Below are 25,731 nucleotides of genomic sequence, written 5' to 3' on the forward strand. Positions count from 1 at the left end.
GCGGTTTTTGGTGTGCACCGGGCCTCAGAAATGTTTCTCTGCCATGCAAGGGTTTAATGGCTTGTAAGTAATTATCAGTTACACAAAGAAATTGTCATTTGCAGGCCTGGATTCTTAACCCTTACAGTGAAAGATAAAAAGCAATATAGTGTAATTCTATGTAGGACTGGCACTATACATACATGTTTCTCTCATCATGTCATGTTGCACTCCAGGTAAAGTAAATCTGAAGTCAGATTAAACAAAAAAAGTTAGCTACTCACTTCATTATATGAAAGCTTCTAGAAAGTCAGATCTTCCTTGACCCCTCTCTTTCTCTGCTGGGAACATCTAAATTCTAAAGAATATTGCTAGAGGCTGTGCTCCCCTCTGTGTACAAGTGCACCCCCACTGTGCAGGGGCATGGATAGCACACGCATGCACAGCAACATTCAGATGCTTGTGCACTGCTTTTTTTCTCCATGCACAAGTAGCTCCGAACCTGCTGGTGCCTGCGTAGTGCAGCCATGCAGCCCTTACATGTAAGCAGGGCCGGATTTGTACTTTTCACCGCCCAAGGCCACTGTCAGCAGCCTACCCCCTCCAGTATAGATAGCCTGATGACCCCTCCCCCCTTCCCTCCAGTATAGGTATCCTGATTACCCCCCTTTCCTCTAGTATATACTATAAGAAGCCAGATGATCCTCCTCCCCCTTACTTACAGATAGCCTGATGACCACCCCTCCTTCCAGTATAGGTAGCCAGTGACCCTTCCACCTAGTATAGCCTGCTGCCCACCCGCCCTTGATACTGTGGTGCCCTAGACCATGGCCTATGTGGCCTTAGCTTAAAGGAATACTATCGATACCCAAGTGTTCTAAAATGACAGTGTGTAAATAATGTCTAAGTAGCTGTGTAAACATTTTCCTACTTTTCATGTTAAATATCAGAGGCAAAAGCTGTCATTTATTGAGGGTAGGATTTAGCTATATTGGGACAAATCAATTGCAGAAGGGGTGTCTGCTTCAATGCACAGCCAGAGTTGCATATCAGACTACAGAAAGCAAATATCAAACATATCAATCTCTGACAGCAAAAACAGTATGAAAAAGCTGTGACAATTAGTTACATTTCCTCTGCTCTCTTCAGACACTTCAGTCAGAAACACAGGACACAGGATCTGCAGCTGTTGGGAGCTCTCTTCTCTGTCACACGCAGAGTTACACATAGGGCTCTATTCACAAAGCGGTGCTAACCCAGTTAGAGACTTTAGGCGTGATAACCATTGCACCACGCTGGTGAAAAGCCAGTTTAGGTGTGATAAGTTTAGGCATGATAAGTTTAGGTGTGATAAGTTTAGGCATGATAAGTTTAGATAAGTTTAGATCGCTTGCAAAGTCCCGCACGCAAAGCAGCGCCATTAAACTTTATACGAAGTGCACCAGACTTTGCTAGCGTAAAACTTTTGATCAGCTGTGCACTGCGGTACTAACCCAGTTGGCGCTTAAACTTATCATGCCTAAACTTATCACACCTAAACTTATCATGCCTAAACTTATCATGCCTAAACTGAGTTTAGGCATGATAAAGGGCTTTTCACCAGCGTGCTAAGTGTTAGCACCACTTTGTGAATCAGGCCCCTAGAGTTAACTGATCAAGTGTGAGGGGAATTTCCCCTCTCCTCATGGCTCAGTCAGCAGTCAGTTTTGGTGTCAGTAAACTTTGAAAGTATTTTTCTAACAGTAAACAAAGAAGTTGCTACTAAAATGTATACACCAGTACTTAGCAGCACTTCCCAAACAATTCCTGTGTCAATTGAAAAAAAATATATGAATCGATAGTATTCCTTTAAATCCAGCCCTGCATGTAAGGGAGAGCGGGCGCAAAGAGGAAGTGGGTCCTGGCTCGCTCCGGAGGGGGTGAGAAGCATCCAGAGCTTTCTCCCACTGACGTAAGAATGTCACTTTTTTTTTACCTTTCATCAGGTTTACTTAATTTTGTATGACAATAATAAATACGTTCTTTAATGTGATTACCCCTGAGAAGAGGTGATGAAAGCCCACTATCTATTAGTTGGTATTGAATTGTCATTTCCATTAGATTCGCCACTCTTATCCCATCTGCCAGTGATGCACTGACTTCCAGATGATGTGAGACAGGTTATTGATTATAACTTTAAGATAAAATGATACCTCCCCCTCCAATCCATCGCTAATCAGCCAGTAATCTGTACTTGGCAGGCCGCTATTAAACAGTGAATCATATATAAAAAACCCTTTCTGTATATACAGTAGATAGCCTAACTAGCGGCACACTTGTTGCATGTCAGACACCGACAACATGCTCAATCCAACAGATCATTGTGACTGCCGGGAACCAAGTATTTTTAAGGGAATCGGAAGTGAAAATACACACTTATGAGATAATGTATTGTGTGTGTAGTACAGCTAACAAATAGAACATTAGTAGAAGAACAGAGTCTCCTATTGTTTCCAGTACAGGAGGGGCCTGATTCACAAAGCGGTGCTAACAGTTAGCACCCTGGTGAAAAGCCCTTTATCATGCCTAAACTCAGTTTAGGCATGATAAGTTTAGGTGTGATAAGTTTAGGTGTGATAAGTTTAGGCATGATAAGTTTAGGTGTGATAAGTTTAGGCATGATAAGTTTAGGTGTGATAAGTTTAGGCATGATAAGTTTAAGCGCCAACTGCGTTAGAACCGCAGTGCACAGCTGATCAAAAGTTTTACGCTAGCAAAGTCTGGTGCACTTCGTATAAAGTTTAATGGCGCTGCTTTGCGTGCGGGACTTTGCAAGCGATCTAAACTTATCTAAACTTAGCATGCCTAAACTTATCACACCTAAACTTATCATGCCTAAACTTATCACACCTAAACTGGCTTTTCACCAGAGTGGTGCAATGGTTATCATGCCTAAAGTCTCTAACTGGGTTAGCACCGCTTTGTGAATCGAGCCCGAAGAGTTAAGAAACTTCCCTTTTTATCTATGCAAAAGAGCTTCTCTGAGCTCTCTGACCAAGCTTGGCCAGAGACAGTGCTATTCTCTGGAGCACTTAAGGTAGCCATACACTGGTTGATTTGCTATCAGATTCGACCAACAGATAGATCCCTCTCTGGTCGAATCTGATCAGAGAGGGATCGTATGGCTGCCTTTACTGCAAACAGATTGTGAATCGATTTCAGCCTGAAACCGTTCACAATCTGTGGTGGTGGTGGTGCTTCCGCCGCCCCCCCCCCCCCCCCCCCGCATACATTACCTTCTCTGCCGGCGCGACTCCCCAGGTCTCCGCTGTTTTCTTCTCCGCTCTGGTCTGGTCTCCGGGTCCTGCAGGCTTCACTTCTTGTCTGGGGGAAGTTAAAACAGTAGAGCGCCCTCTACTGTTTAAACTTCCTGCCGGGACAGGAAGAAGTGAAGCCTGCAGGACCCGGAGACCAGACCGGAGCGGAGAAGAAGACAGCGGAGACCTGGGGAGTCGCATCGGCGGAGCAGGTAATGTATTGCAGCTGTATTGCATCGGTCGGCAGGCACTTGAACGCCGCTAGCGACACGCGGTAATTTCCCGCACGGAGCGATCGACGGGATGAAATAGATCGAAATTTAGCGTTAACGATTTGACAGCAGATTCGATCCCAGTGATCGAATCTGCTGTAGATCGGCGGGGAATCGGCCTAGTGTATGGCCAGCTTTATACTTCAACGAAACAGTGAAAGACAACTTCAGATAAGGTTTTACTGCAGGAAAGTTCAACGGCTCATTAGTTCTGCTCTGTTTCATAGTGTAAACTGTAGAGTGTAGTTTGTATACTGCAGCTGTGACAAAATGATGCAATGTTATAAATAAATAAATAAAAGGCTTTATAACAGAAAATAAAAATATGAGACTCTTTTCTGCGCTACTAATGTTCAATTTCTTAGCTGTACAACACATACAGTTCATTATCTCATGTAAGTTTATTTTTTAGCTTCACTGTCACTTTAAATCAGGGCAGGAATGGCAGCCTCCCTAATTCTCTCTCTTTGGGCTTGTTTTTTTGTTGTTGTTGAGTGCAGGGGATTTTTAAAATGGCCTTAAAAGCGCTTGTGCAATGATTCCTTATGGGACAGTTCATATCAACGCGTTTCGTCCGCTATCCGCTCATCCAAGTGCTGCCTGTACCATTTTCGGGGTGATTTTGCTACAATGGAAGGTATAGAAAAGCACAAACTGCTCACAAATCACTTAATCCGGCTATTGCGTTCGCGCTTTTATGAATAAATACATTGTATTTATTCATTTCCGGGTGAAAGAGTTCACTCTTCAGGAAGTGAAAAAACGGAATCGCTCTGCAAAAGTGCTTTGTACAAAATCGTAGCACGCAGTGGAGCGCTGGGAGGGGGAAAACGCACAAAATAGCGTTAGCAATTTCGATTTTAGAAGTGAAAAAACCCTCACTGTTTCTTTAAAGTAAACCAGAGACCTCAGTAAAGCTGTGATACTTACCTAGGGCTTCCTCCCACCACATAACCACGTGTGAGTCCCCCGCCGTGCTCCAGCGGTCTGCCGTTCAGCCGCAATCAGCCGGGTCCAGTCTGGGTCTTCTGCACATGCCAGGAATTACCCTCCCATGCGCAGTAGACCCGGACTGACGCGACTGAGACTGTTACTGGGACTGACGCGACTGAGACGGTTACCGGGACTGACACGACTGAGACGGTTACCGGGACTGACGCGACTGAGACGGTTACCGGGGCTGACGCGACTGAGACGGTTACCGGGACTGACTCGACTGAGACGGTTACCGGGACTGACTCGACTGAGACGGTTACCGGGACTGACGCGACTGAGACGGTTACCGGGGCTGACGCGACTGAGACGGTTACCGGGACTGACGCGACTGAGACGGTTACCGGGACTGACGCGACTGAGACGGTTACTGGGACTGACTCGACTGAGACGGTTACTGGGGCTAACGCGACTGAGACGGTTACCGGGACTGACTCGACTGAGACGGTTACTGGGACTGACGCGACTGAGACGGTTACCGGGACTGACATGACTGAGACGGTTACTGGGACTGACGCGACTGAGACGTTTACTGGGACTGACGCGACTGAGACGGTTACCGAGACTGACTCGACTGAGACGGTTACCGGGACTGACGCGACTGAGACGGTTACCAGGACTGACACGACTGAGACGGTTGCCGGGACTGACTCGACTGAGACGGTTAATGGGGCTGACATGACTGAGACGGTTACCGGGACTGACTCGACTGACACGGTTACCGGGACTGATCACGACTGAGACGGTTACTGGGACTGACGCGACTGAGACGGTTACCGGGACTGACTCGACTGAGACGGTTTCCGGGACTGACGCGACTGAGACGGTTACTGGGACTGACGCGACTGAGACGGTTACCGGGACTGACTCGACTGAGACGGTTACTGGGACTGACGCGACTTAGACGGTTACTGGGACTGACTCGACTGAGACGGTTACCGGGGCTGACGCGACTGAGACGGTTACCGGGGCTGATCACGGCTGAACGGCAGACAGCGGGAGGACGGCGTGGGACTCAGACGTAGTTATGGGGCGGGAGGATGCCCCAGGTAAGTATTAAATATTTACTTTACAAGGTCTCTGGTACATTTTAATGGCAGCCTGGTGAAAGGTGAGTTTTGTTTAACCTTTACATTTTTGTACATAGAAAAAATCTCGGATGAAGCTTTCCGACCTCTTCCACAGCCCGGAGCTGGTAGTGAAGCAGCGATGTGATAAGCCAGGAGGAGGAAAACACATGGGCAATGCCACACGCAGGAGGAACAGAGTCACACCACAGGATACAAGGCTTACGGTAAAAGAGTTTGCTGCTCTCTGTTATGGAAAGTAATTGTACCTCAGATGGAAGGTACGTGGAGGAGTACCTACTATCTGGAGCTCGGGGTGACCCAGAACCAATAAGAAGGTATAGGAGGCTAATGCTGGGAATACACGGCTCGATAATGAGCCATTAAGATGGCTCAATAGATAATTTCCGACATGTCCGATCTCCCGCCCGATCGTTTCGTGAATGGAAAAAGATAAAACGAGCGGAAGAGAAGAGAATCGCCTGCGGAATCAAGTGGCGAAACGATCGAGTAGGATCCCTTTAAAGCTGAATTATGGCAAATACCTGCTGTTTTAAAAAGGCGAAATTATATTCAGCTGATTGGATGATTGATCTGATCATAGTGTATGTGGCTGAAGCAGGCAAACGACTCTGGGCATCTCCAGTGATTCAGAAACTAAAATAACAACCACTCCATCCTATATCACTTCTGCCTATCAGGTAATTGTATTCTCCATGTATCGGGCAACCGCAAATACCGCCTTAACCTCTTCATGGTTTTCATACAGTATATCTACGACCTGCGGAAGCACTGCTCCCATCCCAGCGGTGTAGATATACGTACCTCGCCACCATCGCCCGCCGCACTAGCACTCAAGTGTGTTCTCGTCACCACCCATAAGTACGCTAATCAGTTCCCATTCACCAATCAAAGTGTCTGTGATCAATGACCAGACATGGGCATGAAGAGATGAGATGGACAAATGGGCAAATACAATGTGTGGGTTTTATCTGCAGTAGCAGGTTTTATTTGAAAACTATAATTAGCGAAAACTGAGAAATAATACATTTTTTCAAACTGTTTCTTATTATTCCTGTTAATACACAGTTAGAATAAAATATTTTTTAGCAAAATGTACCACCTAAAGAAAGCCTAATTGGTGGCAAAAAACAACAACAAGATATAGATCATATCATTGTGATAAGTAGTGATAAAGTTATTGGCAAAAGAATGGGAGGAGAGCTGAAATAATCACTGCCGCTGTTCGTGTAACTGTGCGGTCTCCTCTCCTCCACAGAGGGCAGCACATGCCTCATGCTCTGCACAGCTATCACCCATGTCTGTACTGTGTTGGGTCTCTCTTGGGAACTTTAGTGGTGACATCTCTTCTGCTAGGCCGCAGAGTCCTGCTATATCATCTGCCATGTAATATAAGCAGCAGACTGAGGCAGGTGAAGGTGGCATGAGGACAAGTCTGGCACACCAGGTGCTGTCAACTGTCACTCTGATACCTCCAGACAGGTAAAATGGTGGCTGCTCGCATAGCTGACAGTATGGCTGGCTTTCAGAGGGCTCACATGGCTAATCTTCTGCACAGGTATGACTATTTCACGCTTTAATGTGAATAGTAGCAGCTAATTCACTGTATGTAACCTGGAGATTTATGAAGCTTCTAAAGTTAATAATGATCCAGCCCAAAATGTCCCAACGCTAAAAAACACAACCCAGAGGATGAGGTATGGAGAGTCGCAGAAAACTGGAACGAAACGTGAAGAGGCTGACCAGCAAAGCCAATCAGAATTCTTGTTTCTGTTAGCAGCTGAAACCTGATTGGTTGCTATGGGCAACTTATCTACTTCAGTTCTAATTCGCATTGTTTATTCGCATATTTGTTTCACCTGCACAGTTTTAAGTAATTTTTACTGATTCCATTTTGTACAAAAACGTTGGATCAGGACACATTGGAGGAAATGCTGCCTGATTGGCTCTGTTTGGAGTGCTTCAAACCACTTGTTTCTCTGAATTTACCAGGTCAACTTCTAAAGGCCTACTGTAGTTTCCAAGGAAACCAATAAAGTGCATTGTTATTAAGTATTTATATAGCGCCAACATATTTCGCAGCACTGTACAGAGTATATTGTCTTGACACTTACTGTCCCTCAGACTCTCAGAGGAGCTCACAATCTAATCCCTACCATAGTCATATGTCTATGCATGTACTATATTGTGTAGTGTATGTATAGTAGTCCAGGGCCAATTTAGGGGGAAGCCAATTAACTTATCTGTATGGTTTTGGGATGTGGGAGGAAACCAGAGTGCCCGGAGGAAACCCACACAGACATGGGGAGAACATACAAACACTGTGCAGATAGTGCACCGGCTGGGATTGGAACCGGTAACCCAGCGTTGCAAGGCGACAGCACTAACCACTATGCCACTGTGCTGCTTATGTGCATGATGTCACGCCTTATCCAAAGCTAAACACTATGGACCATTTCATTTAATAAAGAGATCCCAGTGCTCCCCATCGGGCCGTCCGGGATCGCCGAAACCCCCCGCAGCTGAGGCAGGCACCCCTGAGTAATTTACCTGCCGCCGCTAAACATCCCCCCCCCCCCCCACCGCAAGTCCCGATGGTTTAATTCCAGCTGTCAGAGCCCCGGCAAAGCAACTTTAGAGCTCGGGATTTGCGGGGTGAGGAGGTGGGTGTCCAGCAGCTGATGGTAAATTACTCAGGGGTGTCTACTCAGCTGCAGGGGGCTTCAGCGATCACGGACAGGCCAATGGGGAGCTCTGGGGGTCTCCTTTTTAAAGGAGACCCCCAGAAGCAGCAGTGGAAGACTGCAGCAGATGTTTGACAGGTGTCGCGCATCTCTGGGGAGCGAGGGGGCAGTGCCATGGTGCTGAAGGGCACCACAGTGCAAATCCTAAGTACCATCGCCCGGGATATGGGAGCATCGCTGAGGCTATCGCCTGAGTAATGCTCCCTAACAATCAGCCATCGCAAACCAGCAACAGGATTTGCCAGTAATCGTTGTGCGATGGCAAGGTGATAAGTAACTCGCTTCTGCAAGCTCCTTATCACCTTGAATAGGATATGGTCCTATGCCTGGAATCTGATAGGCTGTCATAGAGGTTCCCAACAGGAGGTATGTGTACCCCGGGGGTACTGGGGCTGGGTTTAGGGGATACTTGAACATTTCTTAGTTAATCTATAACAATGAGTTTGGGCATTTAAAATATGCAAAATGATGCACATATTAACCTAAATACGTATTTTTAGTTAATTAAAAGCATGAAGGAATGTTTTAAAACAATGTACATGCAAATATTGAATACTCCTGATTAATATATCAGTACTTGAGATGTTGTTAGTCACAATATGGAGTACTCTGCAAACCCCACCTCTCATAAAGGGGTAGTGCTGTAATAATGTTGAGAAACACTCGTATACAACACAGATCATTTAATTTAAAAAATGTTTATTTGTTTTACGCCCTCGCCAATATCTTCTGTTTGTTTTAGATGACGAGTGATGTCAGTCCAACGTTTAACGGCGCAGACACTGAAGATGATGACCTCATTGGGGATTTCTCTAAGGTAGGGAATGGCTTCAAGTGACTTGTGTAACTATCTGAAAGATGAAACCATGTGTCATGTACCATAAATGCAATGTAAATTAGCAGTACAGCCATACGAGTCTCCCCAGGTGGAATGTTCACCGTCAGTCTTGGGAAGGGGAGGAGGTTGTTAATTTGTTATTGCTGTCTTTGTATGGAGAAAATCCCCCCCACACTTCCTCTGTGAGCCAATCAGAATGGCGGCCACAAAAATGAGGCCCCATAACAAACATCTGAGATGAAGCGATGTAAAAGGTCCAGGTTGCTGGATTTATGAAAAATATATTTCCCTGGAGCCTCCATTCCAGCATACTACTGGGTTTGGCCCCGCCCTCAGTAGTATGCTGGAATGGAGGCTCCAGGGAAAGAAAATGCCGTTAGGTAAGTATTAATTTTCTGTTATATTCCATCTAGCATGCATGTATTATACACATTGTATGCAGTTTGGAACTGGGCCAATCATATTCACTTCATTCTACTGTTAATTTGATTGGCTCAGTTCCAAGCTGCATATATTTTGCATTAAGTTGCCATGCAAGCTGGAATTATATGCATTATATTATTCATAATAATAATAAGCAGTGGTGCTCATCAGGATTTCGGATATCCGGGTAACCCAGATATCCGACCATTTTTCAGCTATCCGATTCTGTTTCAAGATTCCGGATTTCTGTAGAAAGTTGGCTATCTGCGGATAGTTGGCTGGCAATGCGGATATCCGCAGAAATCTGACTATTGAGATACTGTATGACGTCCAGGACGTCATTGAGCCAATCAGAGGGCTCCCAGCAGAAGCCCTAGCAACCAATCACAAAGGGGAACCCTGGCCAGCCCCACCTGACCTCACTGAGCCAATCAGAGGGCTCCCAGCCTAAGCCCTGGCACCCAATCACAGAAAGGAACACTGGCCAGCCCCCCTGTATAATAAGGAGGGGGGCCATGATGAGACATATCGTCTTAGCTATCTGAATGCTCACTGAGAGACATGCTCCAGTGCTGCTGACCTAGCAAGGGCTGTACACAGTGATAAACCTAAAGATGTTCAGTGAGAAACCCCTTCACTACTATCACTACACTATTGTTGTATTGTTAGCTTGATTTCATTGTGTGACAGTCAGTGTGTGTGCTGCAGCTGCTATGTGTCTGTGTGTGTGCTGTGCACAGACCAGGCCAGCTGCTTCCTGCTGGCCAGCTATTAGCCTTAGCTAGCTACAGTATAGGTTAGGTTAGGGATTAGGGGATAGGATTACTGTGTTATTGTGTAGTTAGTACTGTAGTACTGCAGTCAGTGCTAGTAGTTGTTAGAGTAGTAGTACTACTGTGTTAGCTTACTACAGAACTGCTGTGCTGCTGAGCAGTGCCAGTGTGACAGTTAGTGTCCTCTCCTCTGCTGTCTGACTGTCACTCGGCACTTTGCACTTGGCACGTGGCCCTTGGCACGTGGCACTTTGCACTTGACACGTGGCACTTGGCACGTTGCATTTTGCACATGGCACTTTGCACGTGCCACGTCCAAAGTGCCACGTGCAAAGTGCCACGTGCAAAGTGCCACGTGCCACATGCCAAGTGCCGCCCATTGCCAAGTGCCACGTCCGGCATGCTCCTGGCAGATGTTACACCTGCTGCTGCTGCATTGCCCTGCTCCCTTTGCTGCTCCCACCACCAGGGTGCCACAGGCCACTGCTGCTGTGCTGATACCACCTATATTTAACCCAAAACACAATTGCTGCATAATTTTTTGGAGATGTCTGGGATGAAAACTGTCATGTCCCCGTTGTGCGGTTTGACTTTGAACACAAAGTGGGCTGCACGACCGCTGTCTGGAACCTAGTCCTGATGTTAATTGACAGGCATTTTTTTTATATTTTGGGGGGGCGGGGGATTTTAAGTCCCCACATCATCAATTAGTGTTTCCCTTTAAGAAATAATGATGCTACATGCCTCATTTACCCTAAAAAAACATTTTTAAAGCAATTTAAAGGCCACTTCCGGTTTTTCTATCCAGATATCCGAATTTGCCCGGATATCCTGGATACTGGGGTCGGATATCCGATTCTATCCGGATACCCAAAAGGTTGCATCCGGATATCCAATCTGTATCCGGATATCTGGGTATCCGGATCTGGGACAAAAGGGGTATCCGAGCACCCCAATAATAAGCATTTATTGTCCATCTCTTTGTATAATTAATAAGAATTCTTAACAACCTCATGTTTGGCTTTATTGTTCACAGCAATACTGTCTGCCAGTGGAAAAGGGAAAACATCAGGATCTGAAATATATCTCCAGTAATACAGTAAGTCATTAATGATCAGTCAGTGCCTTAATCCATAGCCAATCATTTTATGCTCTTGGAACCTGGCTGGGTTTATTTAGAGTAATCTCCTATAAGGTAATCATATATTTCTACCCAATGATACAGCTGATTACAGCAGTGGTTTTGGTCCTATTCAGGCTCCTTATTTTGGTTTAGCGTTTTGCTTCATGTTAATATTTGTAACTCTGTGATGAAAAAAGTGTTTGTGAATTAGCGGCATGTTTGGTTGAGTTTGTCCAGAGACAAATGTAGGACATGAATACACAGAAGGGAAATGTTTTAGTAAAATAGCACTTACTGAACTTACTAGGAGGAGTACACAGCTCACAGAAAGCATTAGTGGCACCACACTGGCCTTCAGTCCTGTGTTGGACATGTTGGCGTAGTCGGCAGGTCTTTTACTAGAGCCCCAGGCTCTGTTCCCAGCAAAGAAACTGTCTACATGAATTTAAAAATCAGATCAATTTATCATGCATTCATATACTGTATGTAAAAAAAAATCACTTTATTGTATAGACCAGGGTTCCCCAAACTCAAGGGCCGGATCAACATACTTCAGAATGCTGGGGGGCCAGAGTATACATTATATGATGTAGAAAACATTACATTGAGCCTAGGTAGTATAAACTATTACCTGTTTACAGCGTTGCTTGCAAATTTTCGTCAAAGCCATTTTCACATCGAAAATGCTGTTTTTAATTTCAAGAAATTTTTCGAAAAACAGGCTCGTGTTTTTGCGGTTTCTGCAAAAACACAAAAAAATCAATATTTTTACCGCAAAAAAATAGATATTTCTACTTCAACACAACAACAATTTTTACCGCAAAAACAAATATTTTTGCTGTGAAGATTTACAAAGCGTGAAAATTAACAATACACATTTTCACTAGAATTTTAACTTAAATTAACTATCTGCACTTGCTGTGTGGATGGGTGGTGCCAGCACTGCTATTCTATATGCAGGCTGCCAATATTTAAAGATGCCACGGACCACATCTATAAGTAATCATTTTGAGAGTGGGGGGCCGGTGAAAAAGCCTCAGGGGGGCCATTTCGGCCCGCGGGCCTTAGTTTGAGGACCAATGGTATAGACACTTGTACAAAAATGACTTAAAAACATCAAATTGATTTACAAATATATCCAAAATAACCTAGTTTTAGATATATCTGTAAATCAAATGCAATTTTTAAGTCATAAGATAATTACAATTTTTGTAAAAGTGCTTATACAATAAAGTGTGTGTGTGTTTTTTTTGTTTTTGTTTTTTTGCAGTTTCCACCACTCCCACTCACTCTTCATGTAAACACTAACAGAGAAAAATAAAAAATATATATGAGGCTTAAATATAAGCCTCTTTAGTATTCATGGAAAGATAGAAATGCAAACTTTTGCATACAAATGCATATGAAAATGGCAAAAGTGCGCACCTACTGTATGTTCCTTCAAAACAAGAATACAAAAATCACAAATGCAGGATTTCCTTCTCTCTTCAGTTAGTGTTTGAATACAGTGTAAGTGGGTGGGGGGTGCACAGCGCATATAATATGTCATTTTAGATAGATTTGCAAATTGATTTGAATTGTGAAAGGAATACTGTAGGGGGGTCGGGGGAAAATGAGTTGAAGTTACCCGGGGCTTCTAATGGTCCCCCGCAGACATCCTGTGCCCGTGCAGCCGCTCACTGATGCTCCGCCCCCCCAGACATCCTGTGCCTGCGCAGCCACTCCCCAATACTCCGGCCCCGCCTCCGATTCACTTCTGGAATTTCAGACTTTAAAGTCTGAAAACCACTGCACCTGCGTTGCCATGTCCTCGATCCTGCTGATGTCACCAGGAGTGTATAGCACAAGCCCAGTATGGTCTGTGCCTGCGCAGTACGCTCCTGGTGACATCAGGGGAAGCGAGGACACGGCAACGCAGGCGCAGTGGTTTTCAGACTTTAAAGTCTGAAATTCCAGAAGTGAACCAGAGGCGGGGCCGGAGCATTGGGGAGTGGCTGTGCAGGCACAGAATGTCTGTGGGGGACCATTAGAAGCCCGGCGAGGGTAACTTCAACCAATTTTCCCCGTCCCCCCTAAAGTATCCCTTTAAGTCATTCGATGTCTGAATTTTTGGACAGAGTAACCAAGCGGCCCGACCACTAGCAATGTATAGGGGGCCAAAGGAGACCGAAAAGCCCTCCTACTAAATAAGCAATGCTTGGTGTAATTTGCCTTCCTAAAACAGAAGGAAACTTGCAATAATTCAGCTATAAGTGAAGATCTGTGGTTACCCACAATGCACCACTACTGAATATGCAAATTTTCTCTTTATGCCCCTCCAGCAAGGCAAGCATCCAGAACCGCTGGTGTATAGCAAGCCTATAGCTTATACATATTACAGAGCTGCATCCACCCCACATGTAGACAGCCTGTTTCGGACTTTTGGTCCTCCTCAGTACATGGCAGGGATCGTTATGGCTACAAGGGATAGGGCTTGGACAATTTTTGGACAAGTGTTATAATGAAGTGATTTCTACTGTATATATGAGTGAATAGTAAATTGATCGGATTTTTAGTCCATGGTAGCCCTGACTTACTGTGCAGCCATCTCAACTCCTGGTCTCAGAGCGCCATCTTCTGGTATATTAGTTCATCTGGAGCTGCTGTAGAGTAGATCAGCCATATATGGTGGTATAAATATATACAGTAACATGCCAGCCAGCCTCTCTGTCCAGTTATGCTGATTACAGTTTTTACAGTAATCACATCACACTCCGGTGTTATTTCCATAGCATCTTCCTGTTAGGTATTATTTCTTTTACTGCCTGCATTTTTTAAATATACCTCAATACACTGTGCTGTCCATAGAAAATGAATCCCTGGGGTGCCTGGAGGAAACCCATGCAAACATGGAGAGAACATACAGACTCCATGCAGATAGTGTCCTGAGTGGAATTTAAACCTGGGACTCTAGCTTTGCAATGGATTATTACTATTAATGATGAGTACAATAATAATACTAGGTGACAATAATAAAAGTGTAACTGATTTCCAATGCAGCAAGTGAACAATATGCTTTCCAAAGGAGTTATATATAGGTCCGCCCCATGTAAAAGGGAGGCGGGGTCTGTGTCTGATTGGTTCAGAGAGCATTATGTCCATTTCCCATGTGAAATGTATTTTTGAGTTCTGCCCTAAGTATTTTTTCCCTCCCTAAAATGTTTGTAAAAATATTTATTCTTAAGGCTGGTTTCACAGTGGGACGTTACAGGCGCACGTTAGAGCAGCCTGTAACGCAGCCCACCGCACAGCAATGAAAAATCAATGGGCTGTTCACAGTGCCCACGTTGCGTTACAGTGTAACTCTGCGCCATAATATAACGTACTGCATGCAGTACTTTGTAAGCGGCAGAGACGCGTTAGACTGTTTGCACATGCTCAGTAATGTTGGGGAGGAGCGGAGAGCGGCCGGGCACATGGCTAATTAATATTCACTGCACTCAGTGACGCGCAGTGTTTACTTCCTGGAGCGGCCGCTCTGTGCGGCGATTGGCCGGCGGGACCACGTGATGCCGCATGCGTCCAAGAGTGCGCATCACGGACGCCAGAGTGAGCTGCACAACGCGGCTCACTCTGACGTCCAAAGCAGAGAGCACCAGGCGTTGCGTTAGGGGCACGTTGTGCAACCATAACGCCCCCTAAAACGCAACGTCCTGGTGTGAAACCAGCCTTAATGCTAATTCTGTGTATATTTTATGATGTATCTTATGGTCTTCTCTCCGCAGCTCGCTCACCTACTGAGAGGAGGATATAAGGACACTATAGAGAAGTATTGCGTGGTGGACTGCCGCTATCCGTACGAATATGCTGGAGGACATATTAAGGTTTATTATGTGTACCTGGAAACAGGGCCTGATTTACTATAAGGCAGTGTAGGCACTTGCCTACAGGCGCATGTTGATGGAAAGGTGGTTCACTCCCTTCCCCTACTGCCTCCTTCCCTATGCAGAGTGTAAATGGTACCTTCACTATTAAGGGGCACCTGTAGCTACCTACGCTACGCAAGGGAAGTAAGGAAGAAGTGACAGCTGGGACAGCCAGCACACTTGTGGTGCGGTTCGGTGGTGTTTGTAGGCTCATGGAGGGCGGAGTCTAGCGTGCCAGGTCATCTGTGCCTATAGGCTCCTGTGAGGTAAATCCGGGCCTGCATGCATGGAGGGCGGAGTCTAGGGTTACAGGACATCTGTGCCTATAGGCTCCTGTGGTGTAAATCCGGGCCTGCATGCATGGAGGGCGGAGTCTAGGGTGCCAGGACATCTGTGCCTATAAGCTCCTGTGATATAGATCCGGGCCTGCATGCATGGAAGGCGGAGTCTAGGGTGCCAGGACATCTGTGCCTATAGGCTCCTGTGATGTAAATCCGGGCCTGCATGCATGGAGGGCGGAGTCTAGGGTGCCAGGACATCTGTGCCTATAGGCTCCTGTGATGTAAATCCGGGCCTGCATGCATGGAGGGCGGAGTCTAGGGTGCCAGGGCATCTGTGCCTATAGGCTCCTGTGATGTAAATCCGGGCCTGCATGCATGGAGGGCGGAGTCTAGGCTGCCAGGACATCTGTGCCTATAGGCTCCTGTGATGTAAATCCGGGCCTGCATGCATGGAGGGCGGAGTCTAGGGTGCCAGGACATCTGGGCCTATAGGCTCCTGTGAAGTAAATCCGGGCCTGCCTGGATACTGTATAATATGGAAAAACTGGTGGAAAATTCCACTTTTAAGAACGGCTTTGCTTAGTCAATCCTTAACGCCTGCAGCCTCAGTTATTTGTAACTACTTACTCTGCACCAAATTCATACTCACCTACAGGTGTCTTCAACTTTAAAGTTGTTGTCTACCCCCGTCACCACCAACATCGAACTAAGCCAATCCCCCCCCCCCCACAGGATCTTCCTGTCCCCTGGATACGCCTAACTCTGGAAAGCTCTTGAGTGGTGGGCTGACCCTGCCCTCTCATATAACTTCCTGCCACACTACAGCGTACACCACTGCTTCACCGCTCCTGTGCTGTGGCCATATGGCCCGCGATCCATGCTCCTCCCACTTATTGTGGACACTGGAGATCCCTGATCAGTACCACACCCAATGTGTATCCAAACTACATGTAGAGTCAGATCTATTCTCTATACTCCTCTAAGCTAAGACTGTGCCCCTCCTCCCCTGATGTGTGTAGCCACACCCTCCCGAGAGACAGCAGCCCACAAGTTCCATATGGAGACGTGAATTCCATTCTATACATACTCATATGAGCAGCAGAAACCCTTTTTCATGTGCTGACTTTTTATCCGCTTCCTCTCTTTCCATGTACAGCCTCCTTGTATGCGCCTTAGGCAGTGGCCTATACTGCCTTACCATAAATCCGGCCCTGATTATATTAACATATTTTAATTATAACCTGTGTTTCTACTGAACAATTTTATGGTGTTTTTTCTATTCTCTCATACAGGGAGCCTGGAATTTATACCGACAAGAAGAAATAGCCGATTATTTCCTAAAGATGCCATCTCTTCCCCAGATTCGGACAGTGCTGGTCTTCCACTGCGAATTTTCCTCGGAGAGAGCGCCCAAACTGTGCGTATATCTCGGAGGCATCAGTCTGTACAACAGTCCACGTATCACATCCACGTATCACATGGCATCAGCAGGGGTGCTGCTAAAGGTTTTGAGGCCCCACGCAGCACATAACTTGTGGCCCTCTCCTCAATCAGAAGCTCCTCCTTCCATAGTATGAGGTAGCCAAAGGTGCACCCACCCTGTTCCCCAGTACAGGAAGCCACATTCAGTATAGGTTGCCAAAGGTGTGCCCTCCCATATAGGGCATTGGGGTCAGCAGGGGTATGTAGCTTCCGTCTGCCTCCTTACCCTAACAGTGATAGACCTGCAGAGCATCGACGGCTTGCAGAGAAGAGAGCAGCGCACAGTAACTATCTATGTGGTATATTTCAAATGATCAATAACCTCACTTCTGCATGTGAAGTGTACTCAGTGGTCACTGCATCGCTCTCCCCTCTGTTCTTGCTGCTGCTGTGTAAATGAGGGGGAGGAAGTTGTGGCCATTCGTGTCACAAACAGGGTGGCCCTGACAGAATGAGAGACCCCTGCTATGGAGTCCCTATACAGCCGCTTGGTTTGCCTGGGCCTAGCATCAGCCCTGGGCATCAGTGTGTACAGGGCCGGATTTCTGGGAAGGCCTCAAAGGCCATGACCTAGGGCGATAAAATCAGATAAGATAAGAAGGGTGGCATGACTTGGAGAGAGAAGAGGTGTGTACAACTCCTAACAACAGTCCACGTATCATGGGAGATGGTCAGGGGGATTCAGATTGTATGCAGCTTGAAATTGGGCCAATCAGGCCTATGGACTCTATGATGCATAAAATCTGCATGCAAGCTGGAGTTATAAGTATCTAATTTCCCATCCCTACTGTCCATAAAATGGGTTTAAACCCACTGATAGCATGTATTGCACAGCACAGCAGCTTTATAGTAGCCTTACAGCTTCCCCCTACTGCTCCTCATTTTCCTGCTGCTCCTCTCCCTTCAGCTCCATTCCCTGCTGCTCCTCTCCCTTCAGCTCCCTTCCCTGCTGTTCCTCTTCCTGCTGCTGCTCTCCCTTCAGCTCCCTTTCCTGCTGCTCCTCTCCCTTCAGCTCCCTTCCCTGCTGCTCCTCTTCCTGCTGCTGCTCTCCCTTCAGCTCCCTTCCCTGCTGCTCCTCTCCCTGCTGCTCCTCCCTCTTCAGCTCCCTTCCCTGCTGTTCCTCTTCCTGCTGCTGCTCCTCTTCCTGCTGCTCCTCTCCCTTCAGCTCCCGTCCCTGCTGTTCCTCTTCCTGCTGCTGCTCCTCTTCCTGCTGCTGCTCTCCCTTCAGCTCCCTTTCCTGCTGCTCCTCTCCCTTCACTGCTGTTACTCTCCCTGCTGATGCTCTCCCTTCAGCTCCCTTTCCTGCTGCTCCTCTCCCTGCTGCTCCTCTCCCTTCAGCTCCCTTCCCTGCTGCTCCACTCCCTGCTTTTCCTCTCCCTTTAGCTCCCTTCCCTGCTTTTCCTCTCCCTGCTGCTGCTCTCCCTTCAGCTCCCTTTCCTGCTACTCCTCTCCCTTCTGCTCCCTTCCCTGCTGCTCCTCTCCCTTTAGCTCCCTTCCCCACTGTTCCTCTTCCTGCTGCTGCTCTCCCTTCAGCTCCCTTCCCTGCTGCTCCTCTCCCTTCAGCTCCCTTCCCTGCTGTTCCTCTTCCTGCTGCTCCTCTCCCTTCAGCTCCTTTCCCTGCTGTTCCTCTTCCTGCTGCTGCTCTCTCTTCAGCTCCCTTTCCTGCTGCTCCTCTCCCTGCTGCTCCTCTCCTTTCAGTGCCCTTCCCTGCTGTTCCCCTCCCTGCTGCTGCTCTCCCTTCAGCACCCTTTCCTGCTGCTCCTCTACCTGCTCTTCTCCCTTCAGCTCCCTTCCCTGCTGCTCCTCTCCCTGCTGCTCCTCTCCCTTTAGTTCCCTTCCTGGCTGTTCCTCTCCCTGCTGCTGCTCTCCCTTCAGCTCCCTTTCCTGCTGTTCCTCTCCCTGCTGTTCCTCTCCCTTCAGCTCCATTCCCTGCTGCTCCTCTCCCTTCGGCTCCCTTCCCTGCTGCTCCTCTCCCTTCAGCTCCCTTCCCTGCTGCTCCTCTCCCTTCAGCTCCCTTCCCTGCTGCTCTTCTCCCTGCTGCTCCTCTCCCTTCAGCTCCCTTCCCTGCTGTTCCTCTTCCTGCTGCTGCTCTCCCTTCAGCTCCCTTCCCTGCTGCTCCTCTCCCTGCTGCTCCTCTCCCTTCAGCTCCATTCCCTGCTGCTCCTCTCCCTTCAGCTCCCTTCCCTGCTGCTCCTCTCCCTTCAGCTCCCTTCCCTGCTGCTCCTCTTCCTGCTGCTGCTCTCCCTTCAGCTCCCTTTCCTGCTGCTCCTCTCCCTTCAGCTCCCTTCCCTGCTGCTCCTCTTCCTGCTGCTGCTCTCCCTTCAGCTCCCTTCCCCGCTGCTCCTCTCCCTGCTGCTCCTCCCTCTTCAGCTCCCTTCCCTGCTGTTCCTCTTCCTGCTGCTGCTCCTCTTCTTGCTGCTCTTCTCCCTTCAGCTCCCTTCCCTGCTGTTCCTCTTCCTGCTGCTGCTCCTCTTCCTGCTGCTGCTCTCCCTTCAGCTCCCTTTCCTGCTGCTCCTCTCCCTTCACTGCTGTTACTCTCCCTGCTGATGCTCTCCCTTCAGCTCCCTTTCCTGCTGCTCCTCTCCCTGCTGCTCCTCTCCCTTCAGCTCCCTTTCCTGCTGCTCCTCTCCCTGCTGCTCCTCTCCCTTCAGCTCCCTTCCCTGCTGCTCCACTCCCTGCTTTTCCTCTCCCTTTAGCTCCCTTCCCTGCTTTTCCTCTCCCTGCTGCTGCTGCTCTCCCTTCAGCTCCCTTTCCTGCTACTCCTCTCCCTTCTGCTCCCTCCCCTGCTACTCCTCTCCCTTCTGCTCCCTCCCCTGCTGCTCCTCTCCCTTTAGCTCTCTTCCCCGCTGTTCCTCTTCCTGCTGCTGCTCTCCCTTCAGCTCCCTTCCCTACTGCTCCTCTCCCTGCTGCTCCTCTCCCTTCAGCTCCCTTCCCTGCTGTTCCTCTTCCTGCTGCTCCTCTCCCTTCAGCTCCCTTCCCTGCTGTTCCTCTTCCTGCTGCTGCTCTCCCTTCAGCTCCCTTTCCTGCTGCTCCTCTCCCTGCTGCTCCTCTCCTTTCAGCGCCCTTCCCTGCTGTTCCTCTCTCTGCTGCTGCTCTCCCTTCAGCGCCATTTCCTGCTGCTCCTCTCACTGCTCTTCTCCCTTCAGCTCCCTTCCCTGCTGCTCCTCTCCCTGCCGCTCCTCTCCCTTTAGCTCCCTTCCTGGCTGCTCCTCTCTCTGCTGCTGCTCTCCCTTCAGCTCCCTTTCCTGCTGCTCCTCTCCCTGCTGTTCCTCTCCCTTCAGCTCCCTTCCCTGCTGCTCCTCTCTCTGATGCTCCTCTCCCTTTAGCTCCCTTCCCTGCTTTTCCTCTTCCTGCCGCTGCTCTCCCTTCAGCTCCCTTTCCTGCTGCTCCTCTACCTTCAGCTCCCTTTCCTGCTGCTCCTCTTCCTGCTGATGCTCTCCCCTCAGCTCCCTTCCCTGCTGCTCCTCTCCCTTCAGCTCCCTTCCCTGCTGCTCCTCTCCCTGCTGCTCCTCTCCCTTCAGCTACCTTCCCTGCTGCTCCTCTCCCTGCTGCTGTTCCTCTACCTGCTGCTCCTCTTATTGCTACGCCTCTCCTTCATGATCCTCTCCCTGCTGCTGCTCTCCCCTCAGCTCCCTTCCCTGCTGCTCCTCTTCCTTCAGCTCCCTTCCCTGCTGTTCCTCTCCCTGCTACTCCTCTCCCTTCAGCTCCCTTCCCTGCTGCTCCTCTCCCTGCTGCTCCTCTCCCTTCAGCTCCCTTCCCTGCTGCTCCTCTCCCTGCTGCTCCTCTCCCTTCAGCTCCCTTCCCTGCTGCTCCTCTCCCTGCTGCTGTTCCTCCTCTACCTGCTGCTCCTCTTATTGCTGCACCTCTCCTTCATGCTCCTCTCCCTGCTGCTGCTCCTCTCCCTGTTGCTCCTCTTATTGCTGCACCTCTCCTTCATGCTCCTCTCCCTGCTGCTCCTCTGTCTCCTTGTGCTCTCAGTGTACCGCAGCAAAATGTAGGTAAGCATTGTATGCGAAAGAAAGCAAAACTCAGCAGCAAGTTGAGCATTTTAAAATGCAGAGATATGCATTATAAAGCGGCCTGTAGATATGTGTGCGATATTGAATGTGTTTTCTGCACTCCTGAAAAACGCATGGAGTTCTGCAAAGTGTGCGCCCAGCCTCAGATGTAAATCTATAGTGTGTACAGCATCACTCGATGTCGCTGGCCTCCCCCGTAACCTCCGCTAGCATGGATCACTTTTACCCAACACAGCAACTATATACAGTATATACAGTATATATATCCCGAAACATAAAGTTTGTTTTGCATCGTACTGTAACCTCACACACCACTATACTGTCAGATTTACTTTCAAGGCTGCAGTCTCGTCAGATTGTGACTTTATAATCATACAATCTGTATCTGCTTTCATCCCAGGTGTCGCGCTCTGAGGAATATGGACAGGAAGGAGAACGTTTACCCCCATCTATACTACCCTGAGCTCTACCTGCTGCAGGGCGGCTACAGAGAGTTCTATGAAAATTTCACAGTAAGGATTCTCCTCTCTGAAAAAAAAACATAACTTTTTAACTGTAACTGGCAATCTAAACATGCAGTATCCAAAATTTACAGCAAAAAGCCCCAAAGATAACACATGACATGTCTCGGTGCCTAGATTCTTATCAAAGACACACATAAACAGATGGGATGCAATGGGCAGCACGTCATCACGTTGGGACATGCATAGCGCTCTCTGCCACAATCTCTCTCCATCTGGATTTCGTGATATTAATCAGCATCCCTGGTGTTTTTAGTTTGATGAAATGGTGTCTATTTATGAATGCCGCCTGCCGCCGAGGAAGCGGCCTCATAACCAAGAAACGCACATCAGGTCTTCTTTGATAAGGATCTATACACCAAGAATCATCATGGTTTTATCTATGGAACATTTTACTGTGAATGTTGGATACAGCATGTTTAGAGAGGAAAATAAAAGTTACTTTTTATTTCTAGATTTTATACTCTTCTGTCCTAAGAACTCCCGCATTTTTATGGTGATGTATGAAGATTAATATTCTGGGGGCAGGTTGAACGATTTAGACACTCATTGGAATCGGACCTGTTCAGACAGACGGCTGCTGGCGTCCAAGCATGTCATTTACTGCCAGGATCCACTGCACCCTACATTGAGATGACTGAGGATGTTTATCTCAATGCGTTTACCGTTGTTTGTCATTGACTGTGCAAGTACCGCGGTCAATAACATTTTGTGGGACGCCGCATGTAGTTTCTAGCGTAGGCTGCATTTGTGGTTCTGTATTCCCCTAGGTCAGCCTTTCTCAACCTTTTTACCTTGGAGGAACCCTGTAAATAACTTTTGGATCTCAAGGAACCCCTGCAAACAATGTTTTGGTCTGGAGGAACCCCTACATTTATGTTTCAGGAGGCATGATCATTAAGTAGGTTAGGCTGCTAATTTCACTACCTCCTATTACACTGCCACTCATTATACTGTCTCCTGACCCCCCAATTTAGTGCTTCTTGTTACAGTACCACCTATTATAGTGTGCTCTATTATACTTCCCCCACGATAGGGGAAAATTCCAAGGAACCCCTGCAGAGTCCTCAAGGAACCTTGGTTGAGAAAGCCTGCTCTAGGTCATACATGTCAAACTCCGGCCCGCAGGCCAAATTTGGATCTCAGAGCCCTTAAATTTGGCCCCCAAATGGTTCTAGACCACCAGAGGAGCTATATTGGAGGTGAAGCCCTATAACACCAGAGAAGCCATATGGGGGAGGTAGGGGGAAAGCACTTAACACTAGGGAACTGTATAATTCTCTAGACACCAGGGAACTGTATAGGGGAGGGAGGACCATTAGACACCAGAGAACTTTATAAGGGAGGGAGGTGGCCAGTAGACATTGAGATTGGCCTACTGACTACTTCCCAGTGTACAATTTTGGCCCACTTTGTATTTGAGTTTAACACCCCTGCACTAGGTGGTCAAAACGAACTGAGGGGAAACAATGCCAAACGCTTTTCTTTTCTGGAGTGTTGGCAAAATGAGCCACAGGCAGTTGCCTATGTGAAAATTTCCCTTGAAAATGTAACTGGCATCTATGTTTTTTACAAAAGCTACACGCCAGTGCCAGATATGTTTGTATTGTGTTTATTAAAAGTCTTGCCCAAATCTACATGTACCACAGTCCAATTTATTCAGTAGGGATTGTCACTGAGGTGCAAATAAATTATGCAAATTTTAATGTAAATCTATTGCAAAATGGACTAATCAAACCTTGCAGTAAATGCATTTCATTTGGTTCATTTTCAAACTGCATAGATTTGTAGTAACATTTGCATAATTCTGCATCATGTTAGAATTATTTGCATATTTTGAGTAAAGTAGAATGCTGGCACTGAGCCAAAAACTTTATACTAAACACATAAACGTCTGTGGCACAAGAATACAGGGATACAAAGCAGCCTCTAGACGTCCGCCGAGGGCAAAAGTACTTTTGTACTAAAATGCCTTTAGATGTCTGTGGCATATGCATGCGAAAACACAGAACACCTACCCTGTTTCCCCAAAAACAAGCCCTAGCTGAAATTTTGAGCATGCTCGAAATATAAGCCCTCCCCTGAAAGTGAGCCCTAATGAAGGAAGAGCTAGGCAAGCATGGACAGAGCAGTGCAGTGTTAAATGGTGCTGACTGTCTTCCAGGCGGGACCAGAGCGCCATCATTGGGCTTATCACTGCACTCAATCAGTAGCAGTGATCTATCAGATGTCCGTGCCACTGATTGAGTGCAGTGATTGGCCCAATGACGGTGCCGTGGTACCGCCCGATAGACCATTGTCACCAGTTAGCAAAAGGAAGCTGTGATTGGCCGGCCTGGTGCCAGCACCCCCTGCCTGATTGGTCCCGTGCCAAAGCTTTCCCTCTGACTAGTCAAGGTGACAGCAAGGCGTGTATCAAAAAAGGGCGCCTGGAAAAAAGGGCGGGGGTTAGCTGAAATTGTAAGTTTGAATGCAAAACCGTATTTTTTGTTTAAGAGGTTATAAATGATAATTTAGTGCTAAATAGGTTAAATAAACGAAAATGAAATGGCAAAATACCGTCTATACCTGTAAACGAATTCTGCAATGAAACAGCAAATAGCATCTATACCAAAAACGATATTTACACTTGTATTAAGCATAGTACTAGAATGGTAGGTTTTACAGGTATTTTACTACAATTATACCTAACTTTAGGGTCACAGATATCTCTCCTTATCCCTATCCCTCACACCTAGACTCCCCCTTTGTGTAAATACACATAATGTAATAAATTGTATATATTACATATATTGTACTATAACTATACCTAACCTTACTCTCATACAGAGCCCTCCCTGTACCTATCCCTAACCCCTAGACCCCCATGGTGGTGCCTAAACCTAAGACCCCCCCTGGTGATGCCTAAACCTAAGACCCCCCCTGGTGATGCCTAAACCTAAGACCCCCCTGGTGGTGCCTAAACCTAAGACCCCCCTGGTGGTGCCTAAACCTAAGACCCCCCTGGTGGTGCCTAAACCTAAGACCCCCCTGGTGGTGCCTAAACCTAAGACCCCCCTGGTGGTGCCTAAACCTAAGACCCCCCTGGTGGTGCCTAAACCTAAGACCCCCCTGGTGGTGCCTAAACCTAAGACCCCCCTGGTGGTGCCTAAACCTAAGACCCCCCTGGTGGTGCCTAAACCTAAGACCCCCCTGGTGGTGCCTAAACCTAACCACCCCCCTGGTGGTGCTTAAAACTAACCACCCCCCTGGTGGTGCCTAAAACTAACCACTCCCCTGGTGGTGTATACCACACTGTAACTATACCTAACCCTCCCTGTACCTATCCCTAACCCCTAGACCCCCTAGTAAACCACCCCTCTGGTGGTGTATATTGCACTTTAACTATACCTAACCCTCCCTGTACCTGTCCCTAACCCCTAGACCCCCTGGTGGTGCCTAAACCTAAGACCCCCCCTGGTGGTGCCTAAACCTAAGACCGCCCCTGGTGGTGCCTAAACCTAAGACCCCCCTGGTGGTGCCTAAAACTAACCACCCCCCTGGTGGTGTATATCGCACTGTAACTATACCTAACCCTCCCTGTACCTATCCCTAACCCCTAGACCCCCTAGTAATGCCTAAACCTAACCATCCCCACAGCACAAACACGCTAAACACATATAAACAATAATATATTTAATCCTTAAAATACTTCACTCCAAATAAAATGAATAAAATAATTTATATATTTGTAATAGAATAACTAGCCTTAAAATCACGTATACATTAATAATATTATAAGTAGAAAAAGGTATATATTATATATATACACATACAATATAATAGATAGCCTTACAATCACGTATGCATTAGAAATCTTAAAATAACAGTAATATTTAAAGCGATATTTTAGTAACTTTAATCAACGCATTATAAGTGTAAAAACAAAGTTAATACCAAAAGCGATGTATTTCTAATACAATCAGGTTGAGAAACGTTATTTAAGCATTATACA

The 25,731-nt window shown here is 47.3% G+C and overlaps 1 protein-coding gene, 1 long non-coding RNA gene and 1 pseudogene across 2 annotated transcripts in view; 1 reads left to right on the top strand and 2 right to left on the bottom strand.

Annotated features, from left to right (window-relative positions):
• Positions 1 to 25,731, top strand: part of LOC137537318 (M-phase inducer phosphatase 1-A-like) — a 38,346-nt gene that overhangs the window by 11,054 nt on the left and 1,561 nt on the right. The window contains exons 6-11 of the mRNA XM_068259390.1: positions 5,688 to 5,834; positions 9,115 to 9,189; positions 11,443 to 11,505; positions 15,294 to 15,392; positions 17,008 to 17,132; positions 21,617 to 21,728. Coding sequence (XP_068115491.1) covers positions 5,688 to 5,834; positions 9,115 to 9,189; positions 11,443 to 11,505; positions 15,294 to 15,392; positions 17,008 to 17,132; positions 21,617 to 21,728 — 621 coding nt within the window. The remainder of the gene's footprint in view (positions 1 to 5,687; positions 5,835 to 9,114; positions 9,190 to 11,442; positions 11,506 to 15,293; positions 15,393 to 17,007; positions 17,133 to 21,616; positions 21,729 to 25,731) is intronic.
• LOC137537319 (uncharacterized) lies at positions 9,109 to 12,259 on the bottom strand. The gene is made up of 3 exons (XR_011024589.1): positions 12,161 to 12,259; positions 11,825 to 11,964; positions 9,109 to 9,223 (listed from the first exon to the last, which is right to left on the bottom strand). It is a non-coding gene; the product is annotated as an uncharacterized lncRNA (long non-coding RNA).
• On the bottom strand, positions 18,066 to 21,590 carry LOC137534050 (trichohyalin-like; annotated as a pseudogene).

The sequence above is a fragment of the Hyperolius riggenbachi genome, chromosome 10 (genome assembly GCF_040937935.1).
Source record: "Hyperolius riggenbachi isolate aHypRig1 chromosome 10, aHypRig1.pri, whole genome shotgun sequence".
Lineage (NCBI taxonomy): Eukaryota > Metazoa > Chordata > Amphibia > Anura > Hyperoliidae > Hyperolius > Hyperolius riggenbachi.